This window comes from Podarcis tiliguerta, assembly GCF_965153285.1.
Source record: "Podarcis tiliguerta genome assembly, chromosome: 2".
NCBI lineage: Eukaryota > Metazoa > Chordata > Lepidosauria > Squamata > Lacertidae > Podarcis > Podarcis tiliguerta.
The window spans coordinates 118,778,402-118,799,385 of NC_139535.1; the positions used below are offsets into that span (position 1 = coordinate 118,778,402).

Genomic DNA, 20,984 nt, shown 5'->3' on the forward strand with positions numbered 1-20,984 from the left:
TCTTCCAAAATGTCCATGAAACTTTCAATAACACCCACCCACACTTAGTAAAGGTGATCTGCACAGGACTTAAAAACCTTACTGTAAGTGTCACTACCCTTCCTGGTCTCTCAACACATGAGAGAGGGGGGGGGGCTCAGAGCTGCCTCTGGCCTGGTGCCGTCTGGGGTCCTGCCAGCTGAGCAAGGGAGGGAGGGGCACACCCCTGGCTGATGAGCAAAGAGGAAAGCTGGCTCTAGACTAAACCAGGAGCAGACAGAAAGCCATCAAAGCTCTCTTCTCTCCACCCCCTGCCAACTCTGAAGGGTTCTCCCCCTTGAATCAGAGGGAAGGAGTCACTCAACCACATTAGCCAGACTTTCTGCAGTGGGGCTGGATGCCACCAACACCAATGGGACAGTCACGTCTCCTCTCTGTTACTTTAAACTGCCCTGCAAAAGACCCCTCTGCTTCAGCCACCGCTCTTTACTGCACCTTTGGTACCACTGGACTTCCCTAGTCCCATCCCATCTGCTCTTGGGCAACCCCCAAAATCTACTCCAAACAACCCCATCCGTGTCTTGCTCTTCTTAAGATGGAGTATAGTATCTCAGAAACAAGTCTCATCAATGTCGTGCACAGTGCTTTGCAATTAATTTATTTCATAAATACACTGCTTGATTGCAAAGAAAACCCCCTCAAAACATTTTACAAAAGGTAAAATAGTAAAATCAAGGAAAATGTACAACCACACTTTAAAACATACAAAAGTTAAAATACTACAACAAATTAAAATTGCCCCAATTTCCTAAGCATAGGTGCCAAACAGAGGACACTGAAGGCGCTTGCTTGGTCTCAATAGACAGGGAGCTCCAAAATGCAGGCGCTGCCACGGTAAAGAATTGAGTTCTTACAAATGTGGAATGGGGATTATGTAGCACCTGTCATAGTGCCAGAAGTGGTCAAATGGGTCCATGTAAGGCAAGGCGATCCCGTAGGTAAAGTGGTCCCAAGTTGCTAAGGGCTTTTGACACTCAATAACTTAACCGTAATTGTGCAGGACAAAGGTCTCCTCTGGAAATCCTTTTTATTGCACATTCATGATGCTTTGTGTCCACAGTGCTATATTGGGTTGACCACACGGACCTGCTTTCAATACTGTGCTTGCAAAGGTTTCAGGACACATTTAATTTCCAATCTGTGCACCCTACTGCTGAATTTTCATATAACAAATGGTCTGGGTTTTAAGTTGATGCACTGTAGCCCCTCTGGGTGGCAATAATCAGCATTCAAAATTAGCCGAGCGGTAGTTGCATTTTGCGACTGGCTGGCACCTAGCATCTCCACCTGCCTGGGCAGGTGATTCAAGACACATCTTTTGCTACTGTGCTACCCCACAAAACAGCTGATTCACCCGTAGCGCAGCAGCAAAAGACAAGTCTTTGTTTTTTGCTGCTGCTGCACTGCCACTCAAATCAGCTGTTTTGGGGGGTAGCGCAGTAGTAAAAGATGAATCTTTTGCTGCTGTGCTACCCTGCAGACCCCCTGAATCATCCAGCAGCAAAAAATAAATAAAAATACTGCTATCTGTCTTTAAAAAAGAAATACAAACATAAACGGTAACTAAACATTCTGTTTTAGCACCCGCAATCCAGGTCCCAGGAGCCATATGGCTCCTAGCTTTTGTATCCCAGTTTCTAACCCTGGCCAGTGTTTGATATTAGCCAAGCATTTTGCACCTGGCTTTTGACCACTTGCGACCAAGTGAAGATGCCTGGGTGCCAGGATGGCACCTGACATCTCCACTATCTGGGGATCATTGGATCTGCACTGTTTTCACACACTAATGCCCCACCCTGTAGAACTCTATCAGTTATATTTTATCTGCACAATTGGAATGAATTTCTGGAACCAAAATGCTTTTTCTGTGCAGCCTGATCAGGAGCAGTCGCCTTTAAGAAAAAGAGGTCGGCAACAACCTTCCCCCTGCAAACAAGACACACTGCAATCAACTGAACGTAGCCAGCCAAGCTCAGGGCCCCCTAACCTCTCGCATTATCAATACAAATAAATAAATACATAAAGGACCTACCAATGTTTAGCTGACACAACCGCCCTACACTAATAATATGCAATAGAACAAAAGAACAATACCCCATGTCTCCTTCCCCCAAATGCAAGATGTCTATGGCAAAAGTGTGAACCAACTCTGAAAAAACCACAAATCGAAAGTGGAGACAACTGTTGTACCTTCTCTTTTCTGTTTGTTTTGTAACACAATTTTTTTTTTTTATAAAAACTAGGAATAGAACAATATATACGTGGACGGCCCCTGGATCAAGTGATTTTTCTTCTTTAAGTTCTCAAAGCTCTTAACTGAGCTCAAGGTTGTCATCTGAACAAGCCAGATGTTTACTGATAATCAATCACCATCACTCCACCCTTTGAAAAATAAAACTTTATAGCCCTCTTGCCCCAAAATGGCAACTAGATGTTCCGTTTTGGTGAACATAACCTTGGTTGAAGGTGCCATTGGGTGCCTAGCTTATATATCTGAGTTTCTAACACTGCACCTACCATAAAATACCTCAGGATTGTCTACATCGATTCGCAGCAGCTCTGCGGGGTTTCAGACCAGGAGTCTTTTCAGGCTCTACCTGGAGGTGCCAGAGATCAAACTTAGAACTGAATATTCAAATACAAAAGACAGCAGCTCCCGCACCTTCAGCTGTTGCCCAGAAGAGGGAATTTCAAAAGTTGGAGCTTCCCGGGCAAACTAAAGCCTCTGAAATTCCTCCTTCCACAAAAATGCAGGAGCCCTGTTCACTTTTATGTCTTGCCACCCTAACCTGGCACCTTCTGCTGGCAAAACAATTGCTCTACTACTGAGCTACAGCCGTCCCTCTACCCCATGGGCCTAGAACCCACAGCCTTGTGGTTTTAACAGCAACATGCCCCTACCCTACCCACTGAACTACCAGACCCAGTGGAGCCTGAAGCTATACAGTGCATTTGTATACTCAGCAGCAGCTGCCTTGCTCTGGTTTGGAAGCAGTTTCTTTGTAAAATTGCCATAGTTCCCCCACCCCCAGCTTAAATAAAAACTTAATACAACGTCTTTCAGTGGATCTGGTTGTACTTATTATTGGAATAGCTGCCACATTCAGACACATTTACTATCTGGATAGGCACAGAAGAGGAGAAGGAAGGAAAGGAAGCAATAAACTAGATTTGTGTGTCCATGCACATACATTTACATGCACGCGCACCAACTTCAACATGCACACATCCTCCTCCCAAAAGCAGAGACTTAACTTCCCCTGGGCGGGGCAAGATCTATTGTGTGTGTATTGCAATGTATACTCGGTGTTTTTCCGAGAGACAAAAGGAGGACAGTGATTTAGCAGGGACAGGAACCATAAAACAGGGACAGTTGGCGCTGAAGCACCAGGCTTGCTTAGCCTGCCAGGAAGTGAATGCTCTGTACAGAACTCACCCCTTGCACCAACCAACCCTTCCTGCAATAAAAAAGCTAATGCTGTCACTTTCCGCCCTGGAATCTCGGCAAGGAACTTTGTTTTGGCAATCCATAAAAAGGTCACATTTGCAAGAGCTGCAGAGAATTCTGCACTTTTTTCTTTTTTTTTAAGCTATGGCTCAGTGGAAGAATATATGCTTGCCAGGTATAAGTCCCAGATCCAGACCCCTGCAGTTTAAGAGACCTCAGGGAGCAGAGCTGAGCAAACACCTCTGCTGGAGATATTGGGAGAGATGCTGCCAGTCAAGAGTAAATAACACTGGGCTAGACCCTGTAAAGCAGCTTTTTATATGTATTTATGTTTGTTGTCTGTAGTTGATAAGAACCTATTCCCAATTGTCTCCAGAGTCTTGGAGGGCTTATCACATCTTGCCCTGAGTCTCTGTTTCATTCCGACATTTCATCCTATGTTACAATGGTTGTGAACAAAGATCCACCAGTGTTTGCAGGGAGTGGGGGTGGGGGGAGCACAAGAAACATTTGGACCTTTTACTGGAAAAGTACCCTTTTCACTGAGCTGGGGGAGAATCATGGGCTTGGTCCTCTTTTTTCTATAGAGGACTTCTGTAGCAAGGGGACAACCTCTGTGGAGAGCATCGTGTGTGTCTACACAGAAGATCTAGTACCATTGAGAAAATGGGTTGCCATTATGTAGCAATGCCTGACATTACTGCATTTCAAGGAAATCAAGCCATGCCATTCAGGACAGCCAATGAGACCCCACTCAAAGCATGGAAAGATCACCATAACCACAACATCAGGACATTACAAAGGACTCATCCATTTAGAACACACAAACTGAAAAACAAATATTTTGAAAGAAGCAGGGGTTGGGGGGAGCAAACAAATTACTTTTTAGGGCTTGCCTCTTAAGCTGTTAAGAAAGCCTACATCTAAGAGGCTGAATTTGTTTCCCTACAACTGTACACAGCTGAGACCACGACACACATGTAGAGTGGGAGCTTGAGAAGAGTGATTTTGAGCCTCTGCAGGCTGCTGTAGGTGGGCTTTTTGAGGCATATTCTGCAACATCTTTTGGTGCAACAATGCACATTATGGCTGTCAGGAAAAGTACTCCTGCACTAAAGCAACACAGAACATCACCACCAGCAAAATTTCTAGTACATTTACATTAGGCCAGCAGAAACTTACAGGATCACGCACTGATTGAAAATGAAGCAGTTTCTCCACCTTGAAACAGTATTGAAGGAGGAATTGCCTAAAACCTCCCCGATAATCACCATGAGGAAAATAACATTTGGAGGGGCCTTTTGAGGGGACAATCCTCTGCTAATTCTGAACTGCCCTTGACCCAGACGGAATGAGCATAACTACATCTTTACTAATACCCTGAACCAGAGATATTAAACATCTCTGAGGGATCCTAGTGGGCCAACTGCCAACTCTTTAGGGTTCAATGCACGTCCCTCCTGTCTCCTGTCCAAATCTAGATCCTAGACCAAAATCTTTTGCCAAGAATTTCAAGCAACAGCCTGGACAAAGACATGCATGGAATGTTCTTTGTCCCTTTCACTTTACGTAATTAATTAGTGACTGCTACTCAGATGCCAAGCCAGCCATTGTGAACTTGTGCAGTACCTGGAAAGGTTGCCACTTCTTAGCAATGACTTAGCAGAGGAATCATCTTCATGGCCCAATGTTGATCTGTTCAAACCTTGTGTCTTGTGCTCAGAATTATAAAATGCTATGAAATGGGCTGCCTGACCAGGAGACCCCCACTGAGCTCTGCAATATGCAGCAGTTAGGACCATCTTGCTGGTTGGATTGTTTCTAGGGAGCCAACCATGGTGGGTTTGTGGTCACTGCACACCTGCTCCAGCTGCTTAGGCAGACACTTCTTTGTCTCAGCCTTGATTTTCTGCAGCTTCGGGCCCCTCAAGTGCAGTATGGAAACAGAGAAGAGGGGAAGGGAAAGATCAGCAGAAAAGAGAGGGCTGTTGGGCATTGCAGTTGAATTTGCAGGTCCTTGCCTAAGAGCCCTGGAAGCAATCAAGGAGCAAAGGCTGTCTGGAAGCTCAAATGTGTGGTGTCAGTGCAAGACCAAGTGATTGCTCAGAGACACAGAACCTGCTGGAGTCAATTCCCATCAGCCCAAGCCAACATGGCCAATGGCAGGGGATCATGGGAGTTGTAGTCCAACAATAGTCTGGAGGGCACCAGGTTTTCCCAGGGACAGGGGTGTATAGGGTTTCTGGTGGGGGGCACATTGTACTCCTTCTGGGGTGGTCTGCCCACTTTTGGTCCCCACCCTGCACTCAGCTCCCCTGTGGCTCCTAGAAGCTGCCAGGATGCGACAGCAGCCACACCCCAGGAATGGCTTCGACTGGCCGGCTAAGCCAGGTGAGGGTAGCTGATGGGTCTCAAACCCTCAGTGAGTTAGGAATTTGCCCTGCATGCAAAGTGAGGGGCAGGTGGGGCTTGTCAGCCTGGGAATCTGGCTCACCAAGCAGAAAGAAATGCTGATCCTAAACCTCTGCTGCCTTGTGGGATATCTTCAGAATAAAAGGCTAGGTTTTCCAGATTGGAATCCCTAAGGCGATTGGATGGTGCCTTGCACACCTCCTTCCAGCAACTCCTGCAGCCCAGCTGGTGCCAATTGTACTGCTTTCCTTTGAACCACATCAGCAAGGCCGAAAGGGGGAACATCATCTGGGCAGGCCAGGACCTCCACACACACTGTCCAGGCTTGCACCCTGGGGGGGGGGGCACTTCAGTGCTGCTAACACAGCAGTTTAATTTCATCCCTGGAAGCTCCCTCCCTCCATTGTCTCTCAAGACAGATGGATGCCAACAACTCCAGGGGCCTCAAAATAGCACCCATGCTCTCTCTGCCACGGCCTCATTTTATCTTCACAGGCCTGATCCTAAGCTACTGTCAGACTGTCCCCATTCCACACCTGACAGACAGATATTATTAACTCAGATCCCTATTCTATTCCAGAGCTGGGGAACTTGTGGCAGTTCAGATGCAGTCCTGGCCTGATCTAAGGTGGATCACAACAGCACCACTATCACCATACAAATATATCTCGGGGTGGGAAACTTACGGCTCTTTGGATATTTTTGTAATCTAACTCCCATCAGCCCCATCCAGCATGGCCAGTCACCGGGGGGGGGGGGGGGGAGATGAAGTCTAACAACTTCTGGAGAATCACATGTTCCGTATCCCTACTCTATTCCTTCATAGAGAAGCTGCTTGGTATCTTGGTAACACCAGCATCCTCAAGGAGGTGTGAGCGAGAGAACTCATTGCACTCTCTTCTTGACTACTGGCATGAAGAGAACCAAACAAGCATCCTGATGAAAGATAAAGCAAACTGGACCACAGAACTGTCCTATCCACTCATTATCAAGAGTCACTACAAATGTGACAAAAAGAGAACCCCACGTGTGGGGTAAATAACATGCAACCAGTGCACACATTATGGCTGGTATATGTGCAATGTGCTACTGGAGGCTGTCCCACCCACCCCTGTAAGCAGCCTGTGGCTTTCCAGTCTGCATGCACATTGCAGCCTATGTGCAAACATCACACATAAAGATCCACAAGCAGGGCTGCATCTTATTTCCTGCATGCAAATGCATCCCGTATATAGGAATGTTATCGCATTTGAGCCAGCCACTGTGCTTGCTAAGCACAGATGTAAGATCCTCACTCCAAAGTCTGCTTTGGATCTCAAAACACCCTGCTAGTACTCCAATGACAATCTTGTTTCCTATGGAGAAGCCTGCACCAGGCCACAGTGGCGGTGGCGGAGAAAACACATCACACACAGCACCGTGCTTTGGCATTCAGGCAGCCTTCCTAGAAAGTGGGAGCCCGAAGAATCAAGTTGCTGCACATGCCAGCCCATCCCTGCTGAGGCACGAAGGGCCAGGACTCCTGGGATCTATCTCTGTCTCTTGGGGAGAGGAGAGGGCCTGGCGGTTTCAGTGTCTGGCTCAGAGCCAGGGCTCGACACCAAGCAAGGCAGCCTGCCAGATGCCCAGGACGACTGGGTTCTTTCTGAGCAGCGTAATGTTGGGAAGGATGCTGCATTTGCTTCTTGCAAGCTCACAGAGGGCAGAGCCCAATGAGAACTTCTCCAGACAAGTGCAAGCACTACTGGGAACTGCCTGAAAAGGAACAGCCACCAATTCATATCTGGAATCTGCATGATGTCACATTAAGTTCCATTTCTGCCCCTCGGCTGCGGGTGCCTCATTTGCTTCTGCTTGTGTGACAGTGCTACTGGGATGGTATGGATTAAATGGGGGAAATGGGAGGGCATGGGGAGTTTTACCAGTCTGGGTGGAGCTAATTTCCCCTTCCCACAAAAAACAACAACTCATTGACAAAGAGAATGCAGATAGGCAAGTCCTGAGGGAATGATGGGATTGGTGTCAGCACCTGGCATGCTGGGGCAGCTGCCAGGGCCCAAAAAACCTTGGCAGGGCCCAAAGTGATGCCTCCCTTACTTGTTATTTTTCTGTATCAGCACACCCATCAGCTGGATCTAGTCACCAGGCCAATTTCCTGCAAAGTCCCCAACCTAGCATCACTCTGGGTAACCAAACTGCTACCTTCCAGATGTTGCTGGACTCCTCCTTCCATCAACAGCAACCAGAGTGGCCAATCATCAGCAATAAGAGGAGCCGCAGAGTCCGACATCTGGAGGATAGTGTTGGCTGCGGAGCATTGTGGGAAATGAAAAGAGCGTCCACACCCAGGCTGCTCAGCACTGCTTGGCATTCTCAGAGCCCTTTCAAACCTGGAGCCAGCTCTGGCTGTATGGAACCAGATGCCAGTAAGTGAGAGGCCCACCCCCACCACCTTGTGCGATGTAATGAGGTGGGTAGAGTGATGGGCTTACACTGGGGAAAACGTGGGCTTAATTTTTACAAATGCTCACTTGGTTATCTCGGGTGTGGTCCCCTTCTCTTAGGCAAACCTGCCTCAAAGTGTTGTTGTGAGGATAATCTTCGGGGATGGGACCATGCACGGTGCCCCAAGTTTCTTGGAAAAGCAGAATAAATATATAGCAAAGATTGCAGCACTCAGCAAAAGATGTGGGATGGATCACCAAGGCAATCTCAGCCAGGCCAAAAGCAGTGACTGGTGCACCTGGAACAGGAATGACCCTTCCAGATGTTGCTCGACTATACCTACCACCACCTCTCTAACCACTGGCCATGCTGGCTAGGGCTGATGGGAGCTGAAGCCCAACATCTGGAGGGCTACAGGTTCCCTATCCCTGACCTCAGAGGGAGGCCATTCTTTATACAATTTCCAGCACAAACTACACAGAATTGTGCAAGGGCCTCCTTTCCTCCAGTGACCTTCTGGCTCACTACATTAGGTGGAACCTGGGCTTGCAAGCTTTATAGGGTGGGGACTTTGAGCCTGGGTTTCTTAGCTCTCTTAAAGCCAACACTCTCATCACTGAACTACGCTGGCTCTTCTGAAGCATCAGCACCATTTGCCACATTATAAGGGCGTGTCCCAAGTACCGCTCATGGCAGATTAGTTACCGCTTTCTTTCTTTCTTTTAATACTCAGAAACCATTCTTTCGTCTACACAATCAGGGGATGTTGAAAGAAACTTGGAAGGGTGGAGTTTTTCCTTCCCAACTCTCCTCTGGTGCAGTTTTGTGAGCGAGTGGCAGCTCTCATTTCAGGGTATACAGCATATATTCTGTGTGTCAATTAGAAGAGAGTGCAAACCTAGGCATGTATACAAGTTCAGAGATTTTCAAGCTGATTGTATGCATGTTTACTTGGGAGGATGTCCCAGTGAATTAAATGGAACTTATTCCAAGCCACTGCACACTGTATTGCACCAGCATTTAAAGGTCCTTCTGGAAAGCTGGGCCAAAAGGAGATATTTGGGACTAAACCCACTACATAGCTAGTGGGCTCCTTTGGGTGGAAGGACAGTATATAAAATTTAAGAAATGATATATTTGAATGTGTACTGTTGGTGGCACTAGTTGAACACCTAAGTGAAGTTAGGTACCATATTTTTCCATGTATAAGACGACCTTTTTTCTGAATTTTTTTGTGATGAATTGAGGGCCCTCTTATACACGGGTTAATATGTTAAGTAAGCGAGGGCCAGTGCTGAGGCGGTAGCAGGGAAATGTAGAGAGGAGGCTGCTTACCCGCTCTTCCCGGCTTAGAAAGAGTATTTGGTGAGTGCCACTATGCGGTGTATTACTGGGGGCTCATTGAAAAGCTGCTCAACAGCTCAGTGAACTTACAAAAGAAGCTCAACAACTGTTGAGGGCTCCCAAAAATAGGGGTCATCTTATACATGGGGTCGAGTTATACATGGAAAAATACAGTAATTTTAGACCACAGATTTATTAGTTGTAATGGGGAAGCCCTTAATTAAACATTTCAATTATCTAATGGCAGGGGTGCCAACTTGAAAAAAATATTGGCGGGGCAGGTAAGCCCTGTCCCACACAGGGCTGTCTTAAGCACATGCGGCGCCGGGTGCAAAAAACTGCCCAGCACCCCAAATTCTTTTTGGGGGGGCAGGCCAAAGTTGTTGAGTTGGGGGGCACTTCTCACAGAGCATTTCCCACAGAGGCTTGGGAGGGAAGCTGCACGCCTCGTGAGCAGGAGGACAGAGCCAGCCGGCTGCCTCAGCACCCACAGCAGAAAAGCCTGCAGCACTCCAACGGGCTCTGCTCTGCTTGGCAGCGGCTGTCGGCTGGCCTGGCTCTTCAATCCCCGGACTCCAAATCTCAGACCCAGACTCTGGGCCTGGCGCCCCTAAGAGCCCGACGCCCGGGTGCCCCGCACCCCTAGTGCCTATGGGTAAGCCGGCCCTGGTCCCACATCATCAATCACATGTCATGGCACACACACAACATTGGAATGGCAATGCCCACCAACGGGGGGGGGGGGGCTGGCCCTTTCATTGAATTTTTTTTGGGGGGGGGGCTTGACACCTCTGTCTAATGGCACCACTGGAACATCCCACCCACTTGCCCAGCAGCAGCAGCTCAGTTGGGAGGTGGAAGGAGTCTCTTAGGTGCACATGTGCCCCCACCTGTACTCCCCTTTGTGCCACATGACCCACCCCACCTCTGACTTGCGCAAGACTTTCAGACTTCTGGTGTGTGCAGAAGCAGGAGGAGCTGCCCTACTCAGCTTGCCTCTCCTTGTCACAGACGGAGAGATATTCAGTCACAATATTCCCACTGTCTCAAGCAGCATCCTTGCTTTTCCGATTACCATACCAGGATGCGGATGTGTCCTCGACACCCGACCCTCCAGATGCCTTGAACATCCTGGCCAGAGAGGAAGGAGGTCTGAGCATGCTTTCTTCTGCTAGACGCCATCAGCACGGGCAAGTCTGGCCGTAAAGTCCAGGGTGGATTAGCTGGATGCTCTGCTCATCATCCACCACATAAACTGCTTTATACTGAGTCGGACCACTGGTCCATCTATCCATCTAGCTCAGTACTGTCTACACTGACCGGCAGCAGCTCCCCTGGGGTTTTCAGAGAAGCAGTCTTTCCCAGCCCCACTGAGGATGCTAAAGAACGAACACCTGGGACCTGCTGCGTCCAAAGCAGATGCAAATAAGGCCCCTCTCTCAAATGTGGGAGAGGAGATCCAGAGCAAGGTCTTCAGCATTTTGCCTTGCCAAATTCCTCCCCACCCACCTGCCCATTTCCCCAAAACACCACAGGAAAAGACTGAGTGGAGCGAGGAAAGTAAGTACAGTAACTTTGCTACTTCACTAAGCACACCTTTGTGTGTGTGTGCGTGTGAGTGAGAGAGAGGGAGAGAGAGAAGAGAAACAATCAGACTCCCACCCTCCTTCTCCGCTTTGTCCCAGGCTAGAGACCCACTGCCCTAGTCCTGGTCCCGACAAAAGGTTTGGTACCGACTGTGCGTCTCTCTCTGTCTCTCTCTCCACCCCCAACTCCAGCTCATTCAACCCCAAGCCGACCCCCCTCTTCTTTTCTCCCCCCCCCCCCAATCTCTGGAACAAGAGCGGCGGGACGGAGCTCCGATTACAGGAAATGCTTCGTTGGGAGCCTGTTGGGGGCGCGCGGAGAGCGGCGAGGCGAGGGGGGCGCGCACGGAAAATCCTCCCGTCTCGCCTGCGGCGGGCTGGGCCAGCGCGCGTCTCTCCCGCGGAACAGCAGCAAGGGGAGTGCGCGGGGCGGAGATCCCGAGTAACGGGAGCGGGCTGGGAGGAAACGCACCAGGCGGGGCACGGTGGGTCTGCAACCACTTAGTGGGGCTGGGAAGAGGGAACGGGCGGCGGGCCAGCCGAGGGGAGGGGGGCGTGATTTGTGGAGTCGTGCGGGGCGGGGGGGGGGAGTGGAGAGAGAGAATACACTTTCCGAAGCCAATTCAATCGGAGCCAATTCCATTTCGTTTCCCCTTCTAACTTGTTATCCAAGCGTTGCTAAATCTCCTGCACCTTGGATGGTGTGCGCGCACGTCCCTCGATCAAGTATCCCCACCTCCACTCCCATTTTCACAGACAATCCGAGACCCGGATTAATGCGGGGGTGTATGTGAAGAGAGTGGAAGTTGTCCCACTCTGCCCCTCCGCAAAAAATATGCACACGCCAAGTGTGCCCCCCGGCCCTCGCCTCGCCTTACCTCTGCGCGTCCGGGAGGTAAAAGTCCACCGAGAAGCCGAAGGAGCTGCCGGGGGGGCCGCGGAAAAGCGCCGGCGCCTCGGCGTCCAGGTTGAAGCCCCAAGCGCAGGGCACGCCGAAGAGGAAGAGCAGGGCCCGGGGCAACATAGCTGGGCCTGGGGGTGCCGGGTGGAGAGAAGGGGTCTCGGTGGATGGGCTGAGAGGCCGGAGCAAAATCCCAGCCGGCGCTCGGGATGGTCGCTCGCCCAAGTCTTCTTTCTCCAACCCGCCCGGAACGTGAGTGCTCCGGAGGCTCGCCGCCTCCCCTCCCTCCCTCCCTTGCCCGAGAATGACTCACAAAAAGGAGGAGTCTCCCTCCCTCCCTCCCGCCCGCCCCCACCTCGACGGGACAGGGGGTGGGCAGGATGGATCTCATTAAACTGCCAGCGCTGCGAATTTGGGAGGGGAGCCAGGAACAGCTCTGATGAATATTTGGAAAAAGTTTTGAGTTCTAGATTTGGCTTTAAACTCCCACGCACACCTAAAAACACACACAACAACAGCCACGCGCGCGCGCACACAAAGCGAGTTCTCCCCCCAAAAAATTAACTGCTCCGTTTTGCATGCGGTGGTAAAGTTCTCCAGTTTTGCAAGAATTGATGATGTCACATTGGGGTTTTCCTTGCTTGAAGGAAAGCGAGCACTCTGTGCCAATTTTTTTGGGTCGAAAGGGTTTGGTTGTGATTGGTTGCCCTGCGTTACCATGAAAACGCAGTTAAGAGTCAACCGAGTGAAACGAAATTTAATAAACCGAGTCAGGTTTTAACTCCCCGCCCCTCAAATAAAAATCTAGAGGGCTGTGTTTGAATTGGACAGGGGTTTTTTTTAGGGGGGGGGTATGTTGATGGAGCAGGGGGATGCCCCCAAATCCTAAAGTGTTCGGATAACCAGGAGCTCGCATAGAGGAGAGTGCCATTTGCATGACGATGGGGTTCTAGACAATCTGATCACTGTATTAAACGCATGTGTCTAATAACCAGATTTGGACAACCCTGCCCACTCCGTGTGCACCAAGTTTCCCCTCCCAATGATACATTCGCTGACTTAAACGCATTTGAATGATCAGTCAGCCCCCAGTGGCTCTGTTCACAGGTCATCTCACTTCCTGATACCCTTCAAGTGTTGCTGGATTCCGGAGGCAAGGCTGCATTCACACTGTGCTCAGCTTGAAAGAGCACGTGAAGCACCCCCCCCAAAGAATTCTGGGCACTGTAGTTTATCCAGTACAGTGGTAACTCGGGTTAAGTACTTAATTCGTTCCGGAGGTCCATTCTTAACCTGAAACTGTTCTTAACCTGAAGCTCCACTTTAGCTAATTGGTCCTCCTGCTGCTGCCGCACCGCCGGAGCCCAATTTCTGTTCTCATCCTGAAGCAAAGTTCTTAACCCAAGGTAATATTTCTGGGTTAGTGGAGTCTGTAACCTGAAGCATATGTAACCTGAAGCGTAGGTAACCCGAGGTACCACTGTATTTTATCACCACGAATGCCTCCCTTGTTCTCTTATAACAACAATGGCGCCCACCTGAGAGGGGCCAGAACTGAGTCCGGTGAGTTCCAGCTGATATAAAGCCCTGAGATTATCCCTTGCAGAGTTACAATCCCCACCAGACCTTCACAAACTACAGTGCCCAGGATTCTCTGAGTGAACATGTGTGCTTTAAAAGTACAGTGTGCACACAGCCCAAGGCATCCAAACCCTTCTATTTGGAGAAGCCATAGCTCACTGAGCTAGGTCCCCTCTCCTTTAATCAGTGCAAGGATACGAAACCTGCATAGCCCTTCAGATGTCATTGGACTACAGTTCCCATCATCTCTGACCTTTGGCCATGCCTAGTGGGGCTCGTGAGGATGAGATGGTTAGACAGTGTTCTGGAAGCTACCAGCATGAGTTTGACCAAACTGCGGGAGGCAGTGGAAGACAGGAGTGCCTGGAGTGCTCTGGTCCATGGTGTCACGAAGAGTCGGACACGACTAAACGACTAAACAACAACAGCAGCAGCAAGTGGGGCTCGTGGGAATGGGAGTCCCAACCACATCTGAGAGGCAGAGATGGTTAACAGCTCCCAGGTTAAAATCCTATGCACACTTTTTCTGGGTATGATCTCTCTTGAATGAGGTTCTGAGTAGACATATAGTGCTGTCAGATTGTGATCTGTTTAAAATTGAGATTTGGGAATATTATTTATTTATAAAAAAGAACAATAAAATAAAAGCAACACACTAGCTTCCTAAGAGGTCTCCTTGGTTTAAAACTTTAAAAAAGAAGTGAGGCTTTTTCTTATGCTTCATCACACACATCATTACATCTATAGCCTTGTTATGAGGGAAGTGACAATGGTACTCTGGACATGCTTTGGGGCACTCAGTTTTGCATACTCCAGGACTGAGTCCCTTTGTTCCAATTAAGTTTTACTGTATTCAGCATAAGGAAGGAAGTTTGGTCAGGTTGGAAAACCCTTGTTTACCTTCGGATTCAGGAATTTACCTCTTATCTAGGCAGAATTGGAGTTGGTTAAACCAGTAACTAATGAGACATCTCTTCTCCTGCTTCTCAATTCTACATCTAGGCAGCTGGGTTGGCAGGGTGCAAGTTCTGTATAGTCCTGAAGAGGTGCAGGTGCCCTGTTTAAGTAAGGTGAGGTCAGCGATGAAGGGTACTGCTTGAATTACAGAGGAGAGGCAGAGGATGTGCAGCCCCTTGTCTAGTGCACTGAACATCCCCAGCTCCTGTTTTTAGACAGTGTTTATACCTATGACCTCACTAGCTCAGTGGCAGTGGCATGCAGTGACATTTTTCATAGAGGAACAGTTAGGGCCAGAGGCTTGTAGGGGCAATGGGGGCGATGTCGTGCACATGACCACTGCACCTCCCTCCCTAAGCTGGGCAGAAGCTTCCTGGGCTTTGGGAAGGAGGTGTCAGGCTTTAATACTTTAATATTCTAATTTACCAGGAACATTTAGAGGAGTAGCCTAGTCCCCCTAGTCCACTGACCGCACGCCACTGCTCAGTGAGTGAGGAACCTGTGACTCCCAAGGTGTCGTTGGACTCCAGCTCCCATTAGCCCCAACTAGCATGGCCAATGATCAGGGATGATGGGAGCTGGAGTCAGCAACATCCAGTGAGCCACAGGTGAGCCACTAGGTAGCATTAGGTAGATGAAAGGCTCCTTCCCACATCCTTTTAACTATGCTTTCCAGGCACAGGTCTGCATTTTAAAGCTCTCTGACTTGTTTTGCTTTTGTTTCCCCAGGAACACCCACATTTTACCACTGCATGAGACAATCGGCTACACTGAGCGGTAAAATGCAGGTTTTCCCAGGGAAAGTGTCAGGACAAAAAACACACACCACTTGGGCACAGAATCATAGAATGGAGCTTTTAAACCCAGAACCGTGTCTAGAAAGACAGCACGAAAGGAAGTGTGAGGGAGCCCGGAGGCAACTAACCCCCGTTCTCCTGACCTTGTACCTGAAATATGGGGATAATAATGCTCTGCCCTACAGGACTGTTCTGGTGAGGCTACTCTGCTGGAATCATGTTCTGCTGAGTCTTCAGCACTTTTGGAATGAACTATCTCAATGCCAAACGTTATGACTGAAAACCCAGTGTATTCCAAGTTTTTGAGAAAGGCACTCTGCACGCATGCAGGAGTATGCCCCTTCCTTCCTTCCTTCCTTCCTTCCTTCCTTCCTTCCTGAATGACGCTGTGCACAGGCATTCAAAGCAGAAGAAGAGCCATAGCTCAGCGGTAGAGATTCTGCTTCGCATGCAGAAGCTCTCGGGTTCGGTCCCTGCCGTCTCCTGGCAGGGCTGGGAATGTCCCTTGCCTCAAACCCTGCAGAGACATTCACAGCCAGTGCAGACCATTCTGAGGTAGGTGCCTGAATAGTCTGATCTGATCTAAGACAGGATGTGGGGTGATAGGGCATCAGAAGGCAGCAATGTTTTCCCATGCTGCTTTGCATCTGAGTCTGGGGTGGGGATCCATGGCACCTGTGTTTGGGCCACACAATCTGCAGGCTCTGGGAATAGATTCTCATACCCACCAGGCAGCCTCACAATGTTCCCCGAGGCTTTTGCCTAAGCAAATGTTTTGCAACATTTGGAAGGGTGGGTGTGTTGCTGTTATTATTTTCCATGATCTCAGTTAGCCAGAGTCAAATGCAGAATCCTGCCTGCTGACACCCCGCCCTGGGGCTTGACTGGGAAAGGATGGACAAGCAGACCAAGCCTCGCCTGCTGGAGCTTGGAGAACTTGAGAGGAGCATCCCGGCCTGCTGGGCTGGCGACTTTCTCACCTTTACTTTTATAGCACTAGCTCAGTCCCCGTTTGGGGAGATCTGGGCAACCATCCATTTCTGCAGCATTCTGCCAAGTTTTCTTCTCTTTTTTTAGTCCTCCATGAGAAATAATAATAAAGAAAATGCCCCCATGTGAGCACGACACTCTTTCTCCCAGTACGAAGTGACCCGTGGCAATCTCCTCACTTCTGGACCTAGGGTTGCGTCGAGGCTGCCCTGTGTGGTTTTAAGGAAAACTTTTTCAAAACTAAACACAGGGCGCTCCTTTCTCTACTGAAAATCTAAACAATTGGGGTCATTACTCATATTTTCCTATCATGGATCCTATAGTATCTGGGTGGTAGGCAAAATACAACAGAAAATCTTTTCCTTTTTCCCTTTTTTATTTATACTTTTCAAATTTATACATTTCATTAATTTTACAATCCGTTTAACATTTCAAAATCTGACTTCCTTCCCCCTTTCTGTAGTTCCTTAATTCTTTTCATATCTTCTGCATATCCAAATTCATTCAATTTACTCGTTTAATTATCTACTGTAAATATATACTCTTATAAAACTGCAGGTTATTACAATAATCCTGCTCATGTTTTTATGTGTTTACAATTTATCTGTTTCCATTCTTTTATAAAGAGTTTGTTATTTTGATTTCTTATTCTTCTGGTAAGTTTCGCCATTTCTGCATCTTCCATAAGTTTTTGTATCCATTCTTCCTTTTCTAGGACTTCTGCTTCTTTCCATTTCCTGTCATGGAGAAGAGTGCTTCACCTGTTGAATTTTCAACTGCTGCAAAGAGCCCTTGTCTGGTAAAAGAAGTGACAGCAGCTTGCTCTCCCTCCCCTTGGAACTACAGATTAATCTGCAGTCCCCTTCAGTGGTTAATAATGTTAATTTAAAGTGAAGAGCACAAAGAGGGGGCTGCTGAAACAAGAGAAACAAACACCCCACACCACCTTTTGAATCAGGCAGAAACTCCACCCTCCCCATTCCCTTTCCAGATACTAATACCAAAGCCGGGAATTCTGGCTCCAAGTCTCTGCCCTGCCTCTGATTGTTACTGGAATGGCCTCCATAGCTCTGAAAAATGCTCTGGCAGCCCACTTGGAGTGTGTCTGTTGACATTTAGGAGAAGTGATTTCATTTGTCTTATTATTTATTGATACTGAGCCATCAACATCCCTGGCACTTTTCTTTGCAAGACGCATGCATGTTTCATTGATAAGTGAGGTGCCTGATCATCCCGCTGCAAGGTGTTTGTCCCAGGGAGGTGAACCAGAGTCCGACCATGAACACACTAGTCAGCACAATTTCTGACCTGCCAAGCGGGACACCAGCTGCGTCCTTCAGGCGGGGGCTCAGCGACCCCACCCCATGCCTACCTTGGACTCCAAAAAAACAAAACAGAAGAGGCTTCCTGCATTACAATCTCATCACCAGACATGCACCATTCAATATCTTGGTGCTACAGAATGTGGGCTGAGGGCAGCTGCTCGGTTGTAACATATAGCAAAATTATTATGATTATGATTATGATTATTATTATTGTATACCATGTGAGAGAGTATGTGTTAAACTTGCTATCTATGTTTAGTCAACTGAAGTGACTAAACATAGTTGCAACTAATGCAGCCCTTGGCCTCTTGCTCTCGCTACTGCATTTCCATGCTTACTAATAAAGAACGACAGGTAACTCAAAAGCTTGTATGTATACCCCTACATTAAATGAAGCTGGCTCCCACACACAACCACAGGGCAGCATTTTAGCTATTTTGTGAGTTTCCCATCATAGGCGCAATTCCCCCCTCATTCTGGAAGATGGACCACTCCCCACCAGGCTTTGTACTCGGAAGCCATTCCTCTGGAGGCACACAGTAGCAGCAAACCCTCTCTCTCTTCAGCTGCGCACACTGCTTAACGTCCCCTCACATCCGCTTCGGCTGTGGATGGCTTCATTTTCCATCTCGCCAGCCCTCCTTAATTGAGTCCAAAGGTTCTGGTTTTTGTTACTCCAACTGTCTTCTCCTCCCATCGCTGAGTGTCCTCTCTAGAATGGTTCTGGGCGGCTGCAATAAACACGCGTCATTCCAAACGTGGCCACTAGGGGTCAGCTTCACTTGGCGCTGCAAGCGTGTTGACTTTCACACCTCACCCCCCATTTCCTTTGGGGGCTCAGGGTGTGGTAGATGGCATTTCACTGAGCTACTCAGAGGCAGCATGAAGACCTAATCTTGCTCTGGCATCCTGGGAAACCAAAGAGAAAGAAGCTGTAAGCTGCAAACAGACGTCTTTATCTATGAACCAGAATCTGAGTTAGGATTCATTTGCTTTGGAAAGCTGGTACAATTGCTGTTACTTGAATACAAGGCGCTCACACGCCCACAAGATCATTGGACCAGCGCAGATGCACCCACAGTCACCACAGGTGCCTACGTCTGTTTCCAAATGAACGTGCTGGGGGGGCGGGAGTGCAGAATCAATCTGCGATGAGCTTTTATTTTTGGAAGAAAGCTGCTTTCTCAAGAAGCGCTTTTCAGGGCAGGCGGAAATATGCAGTAGGACTTGCCTGTGTGTTGCCTGTGTAGTGTTATAAGAATTTAAGGTCTCAAATATATAAATTAAATGTACAAGGCAAACATGTACATAAATCCATAAACCACATATCTGAAACAGTACAGTCCTGAAACCATTTTGACTCTCCCAAACTGACCAAATGCAAGGAGGGAAGAAATTAAAAAAACCCTCCCCATTGTCTCTGTGCCCACAAATCCTGCCTTAAGGGCACATTTAAGGTGTGAATAGGGTGAGCCTGTGAACTGTGACCTAGATTAAGGAATTAAGTAGTTATAGTAACAAAAGAGTGGCCAAAAGGAGAGGGCGGACAAGATGGCAGAGAAGGCGCAGAAGAGTGTAAAGATTGCTGCTGGAGCTGCTGTCTGTGTCGAAAGTGAAATCAAGGGTGATGTGACAATTGGGCCTAGGACCGTGATTCACCCCAAAGCACGGATCATTGCAGAAGCTGGATCAATAAGTAATTGGGGAAGGCAACCTCATAGAAGAACAGGCAATGATCATAAATGACTATCCTGAAAACATTACTCTTGATACAGAGGAGGTTGGAGCCAAACCAATGATCATTGGCACCAACAATGTCTTTGAAGTTGGCTGCTATTCACAAGCAATTAAAATAGGTGACAACAATGTAACTGAGTCCAAAGCATTTGTGGGTAGGAACGTGATTTTGATGAGCAGCTGCATCACTGGAGTCTGCTGCAATGTCAACACCTACAAAGTCATCCCTGAAAACATGGTCATCTATGGAGCTGACTGTCTTCGGCGAGTGCAGACTGAGCGGCCTCAGCCACAAACATTGCAGCTGGACTTCCTAATGGAAATCCTGCCAAACCATCACCATCTTTAAAAAGCCATGAAACCAACTCCTACTCCTGTGAAGAGCTGAAGACAGCCTTCTCCCAGCATGCTTACCAGAACTGCAGTGCTTTCAGGACTCTTGTGTCCGCAAGAACTAACTCACTTAACTTACATGCTCATTCATTCCACTGTGAAACATAATGTTATTTATTAAAATGATGAAAAATTAAAAAGATAAATAGTGGCCCAAACCCAGATAATGCAATCAGGTAACTTGCCAGACAGGAGATAAACAACACACTCAGGATTCTGTTGTAGTCCACCCCCTGTGATGTATGTATGATGTATTGGGGAGGTGGTCCTGGGCTACAGCCCTTCTGTGATGTATGTATGATGTTTCTGGGAGCGGTCTGTAGTTTGAGGGCGGGCAATTTAAAAAGTCCATATAAGGGCAGGCACACCTTTGTTCAGGGTCCTCCTCCTTTCCTGCGTGTCAGGGGAGCACCCAGTTGCAACAGCTTTAATAAAGATCAGGCTTACGAGCTGCTTTGCTTCTCAATATTCTCTGGTTGGCCTCTGTTATTTTCTCTGACCGATGGAGAACCTACAAAGGACTCTATAAGGGCTCTTGTGTCCCCCATAAGGGAATTTGGGCATATTTTGTTTACAACAGTAGATAAGAAAGCATTCAGTCCCCATTGATTCTAGAATAAAATGCCATGCAGACACAGCTTGAGTCAGACCATTGGTCCATCTGGCTAAGTACAGTGGTACCTTGGGTTACCTATGCTTCAGGTTACATACGCTTCAGGTTACAGACTCCGCTAACCCAGAAATAGTGCTTCAGGTTAAGAATTTTGCTTCAGGATGAGAACAGAAATTGAGCTCCAGCAGCACGGTGGCAGCGGGAGGCCCCATTAGCTAAAGTGGTGCTTCAGGTTAAGAACAGTTTCAGGTTAAGTATGGAGCTCCGGAACGAATTAAGTACTTAACCCGAGGTACCACTCTGACTGGCAGCGGCTCTCCAGGGTTTCTGTCCCACCGCAGCCTGGAGATGCCAGGGATTGAACCTGCGACTTCTGCATGAAAGATGATGTTCTGCCCCTGAGCCACAGCCCTTCC

General features: G+C 48.3%; 1 protein-coding gene, 1 long non-coding RNA gene and 1 pseudogene across 4 annotated transcripts in view; 2 read left to right on the forward strand and 1 right to left on the reverse strand.

Moving 5' to 3' along the window:
- The window catches only part of ITGA5 (integrin subunit alpha 5), a 69,668-nt gene extending 57,193 nt beyond the window's left edge, over positions 1 to 12,475 (reverse strand). For both annotated transcript variants that reach the window (XM_083428225.1, XM_083428224.1), the window contains exon 1: positions 12,153 to 12,475. In XM_083428225.1, the coding sequence (XP_083284351.1) occupies positions 12,153 to 12,298 (146 nt within the window). In that variant the 5' untranslated portion in view covers positions 12,299 to 12,475. The remainder of the gene's footprint in view (positions 1 to 12,152) is intronic.
- On the forward strand, positions 11,687 to 18,190 carry LOC310671949. The gene is made up of 2 exons (XR_014508308.1): positions 11,687 to 11,759; positions 17,216 to 18,190. It is a non-coding gene; the product is annotated as an uncharacterized lncRNA (long non-coding RNA).
- An 860-nt stretch (positions 18,191 to 19,050) lies between these two features.
- LOC310671907 (dynactin subunit 6-like) lies at positions 19,051 to 20,504 on the forward strand (annotated as a pseudogene). Its single transcript has one exon. The product of its transcript is annotated as a dynactin subunit 6-like (transcript).
- Positions 20,505 to 20,984: the final 480 nt, after the last annotated feature.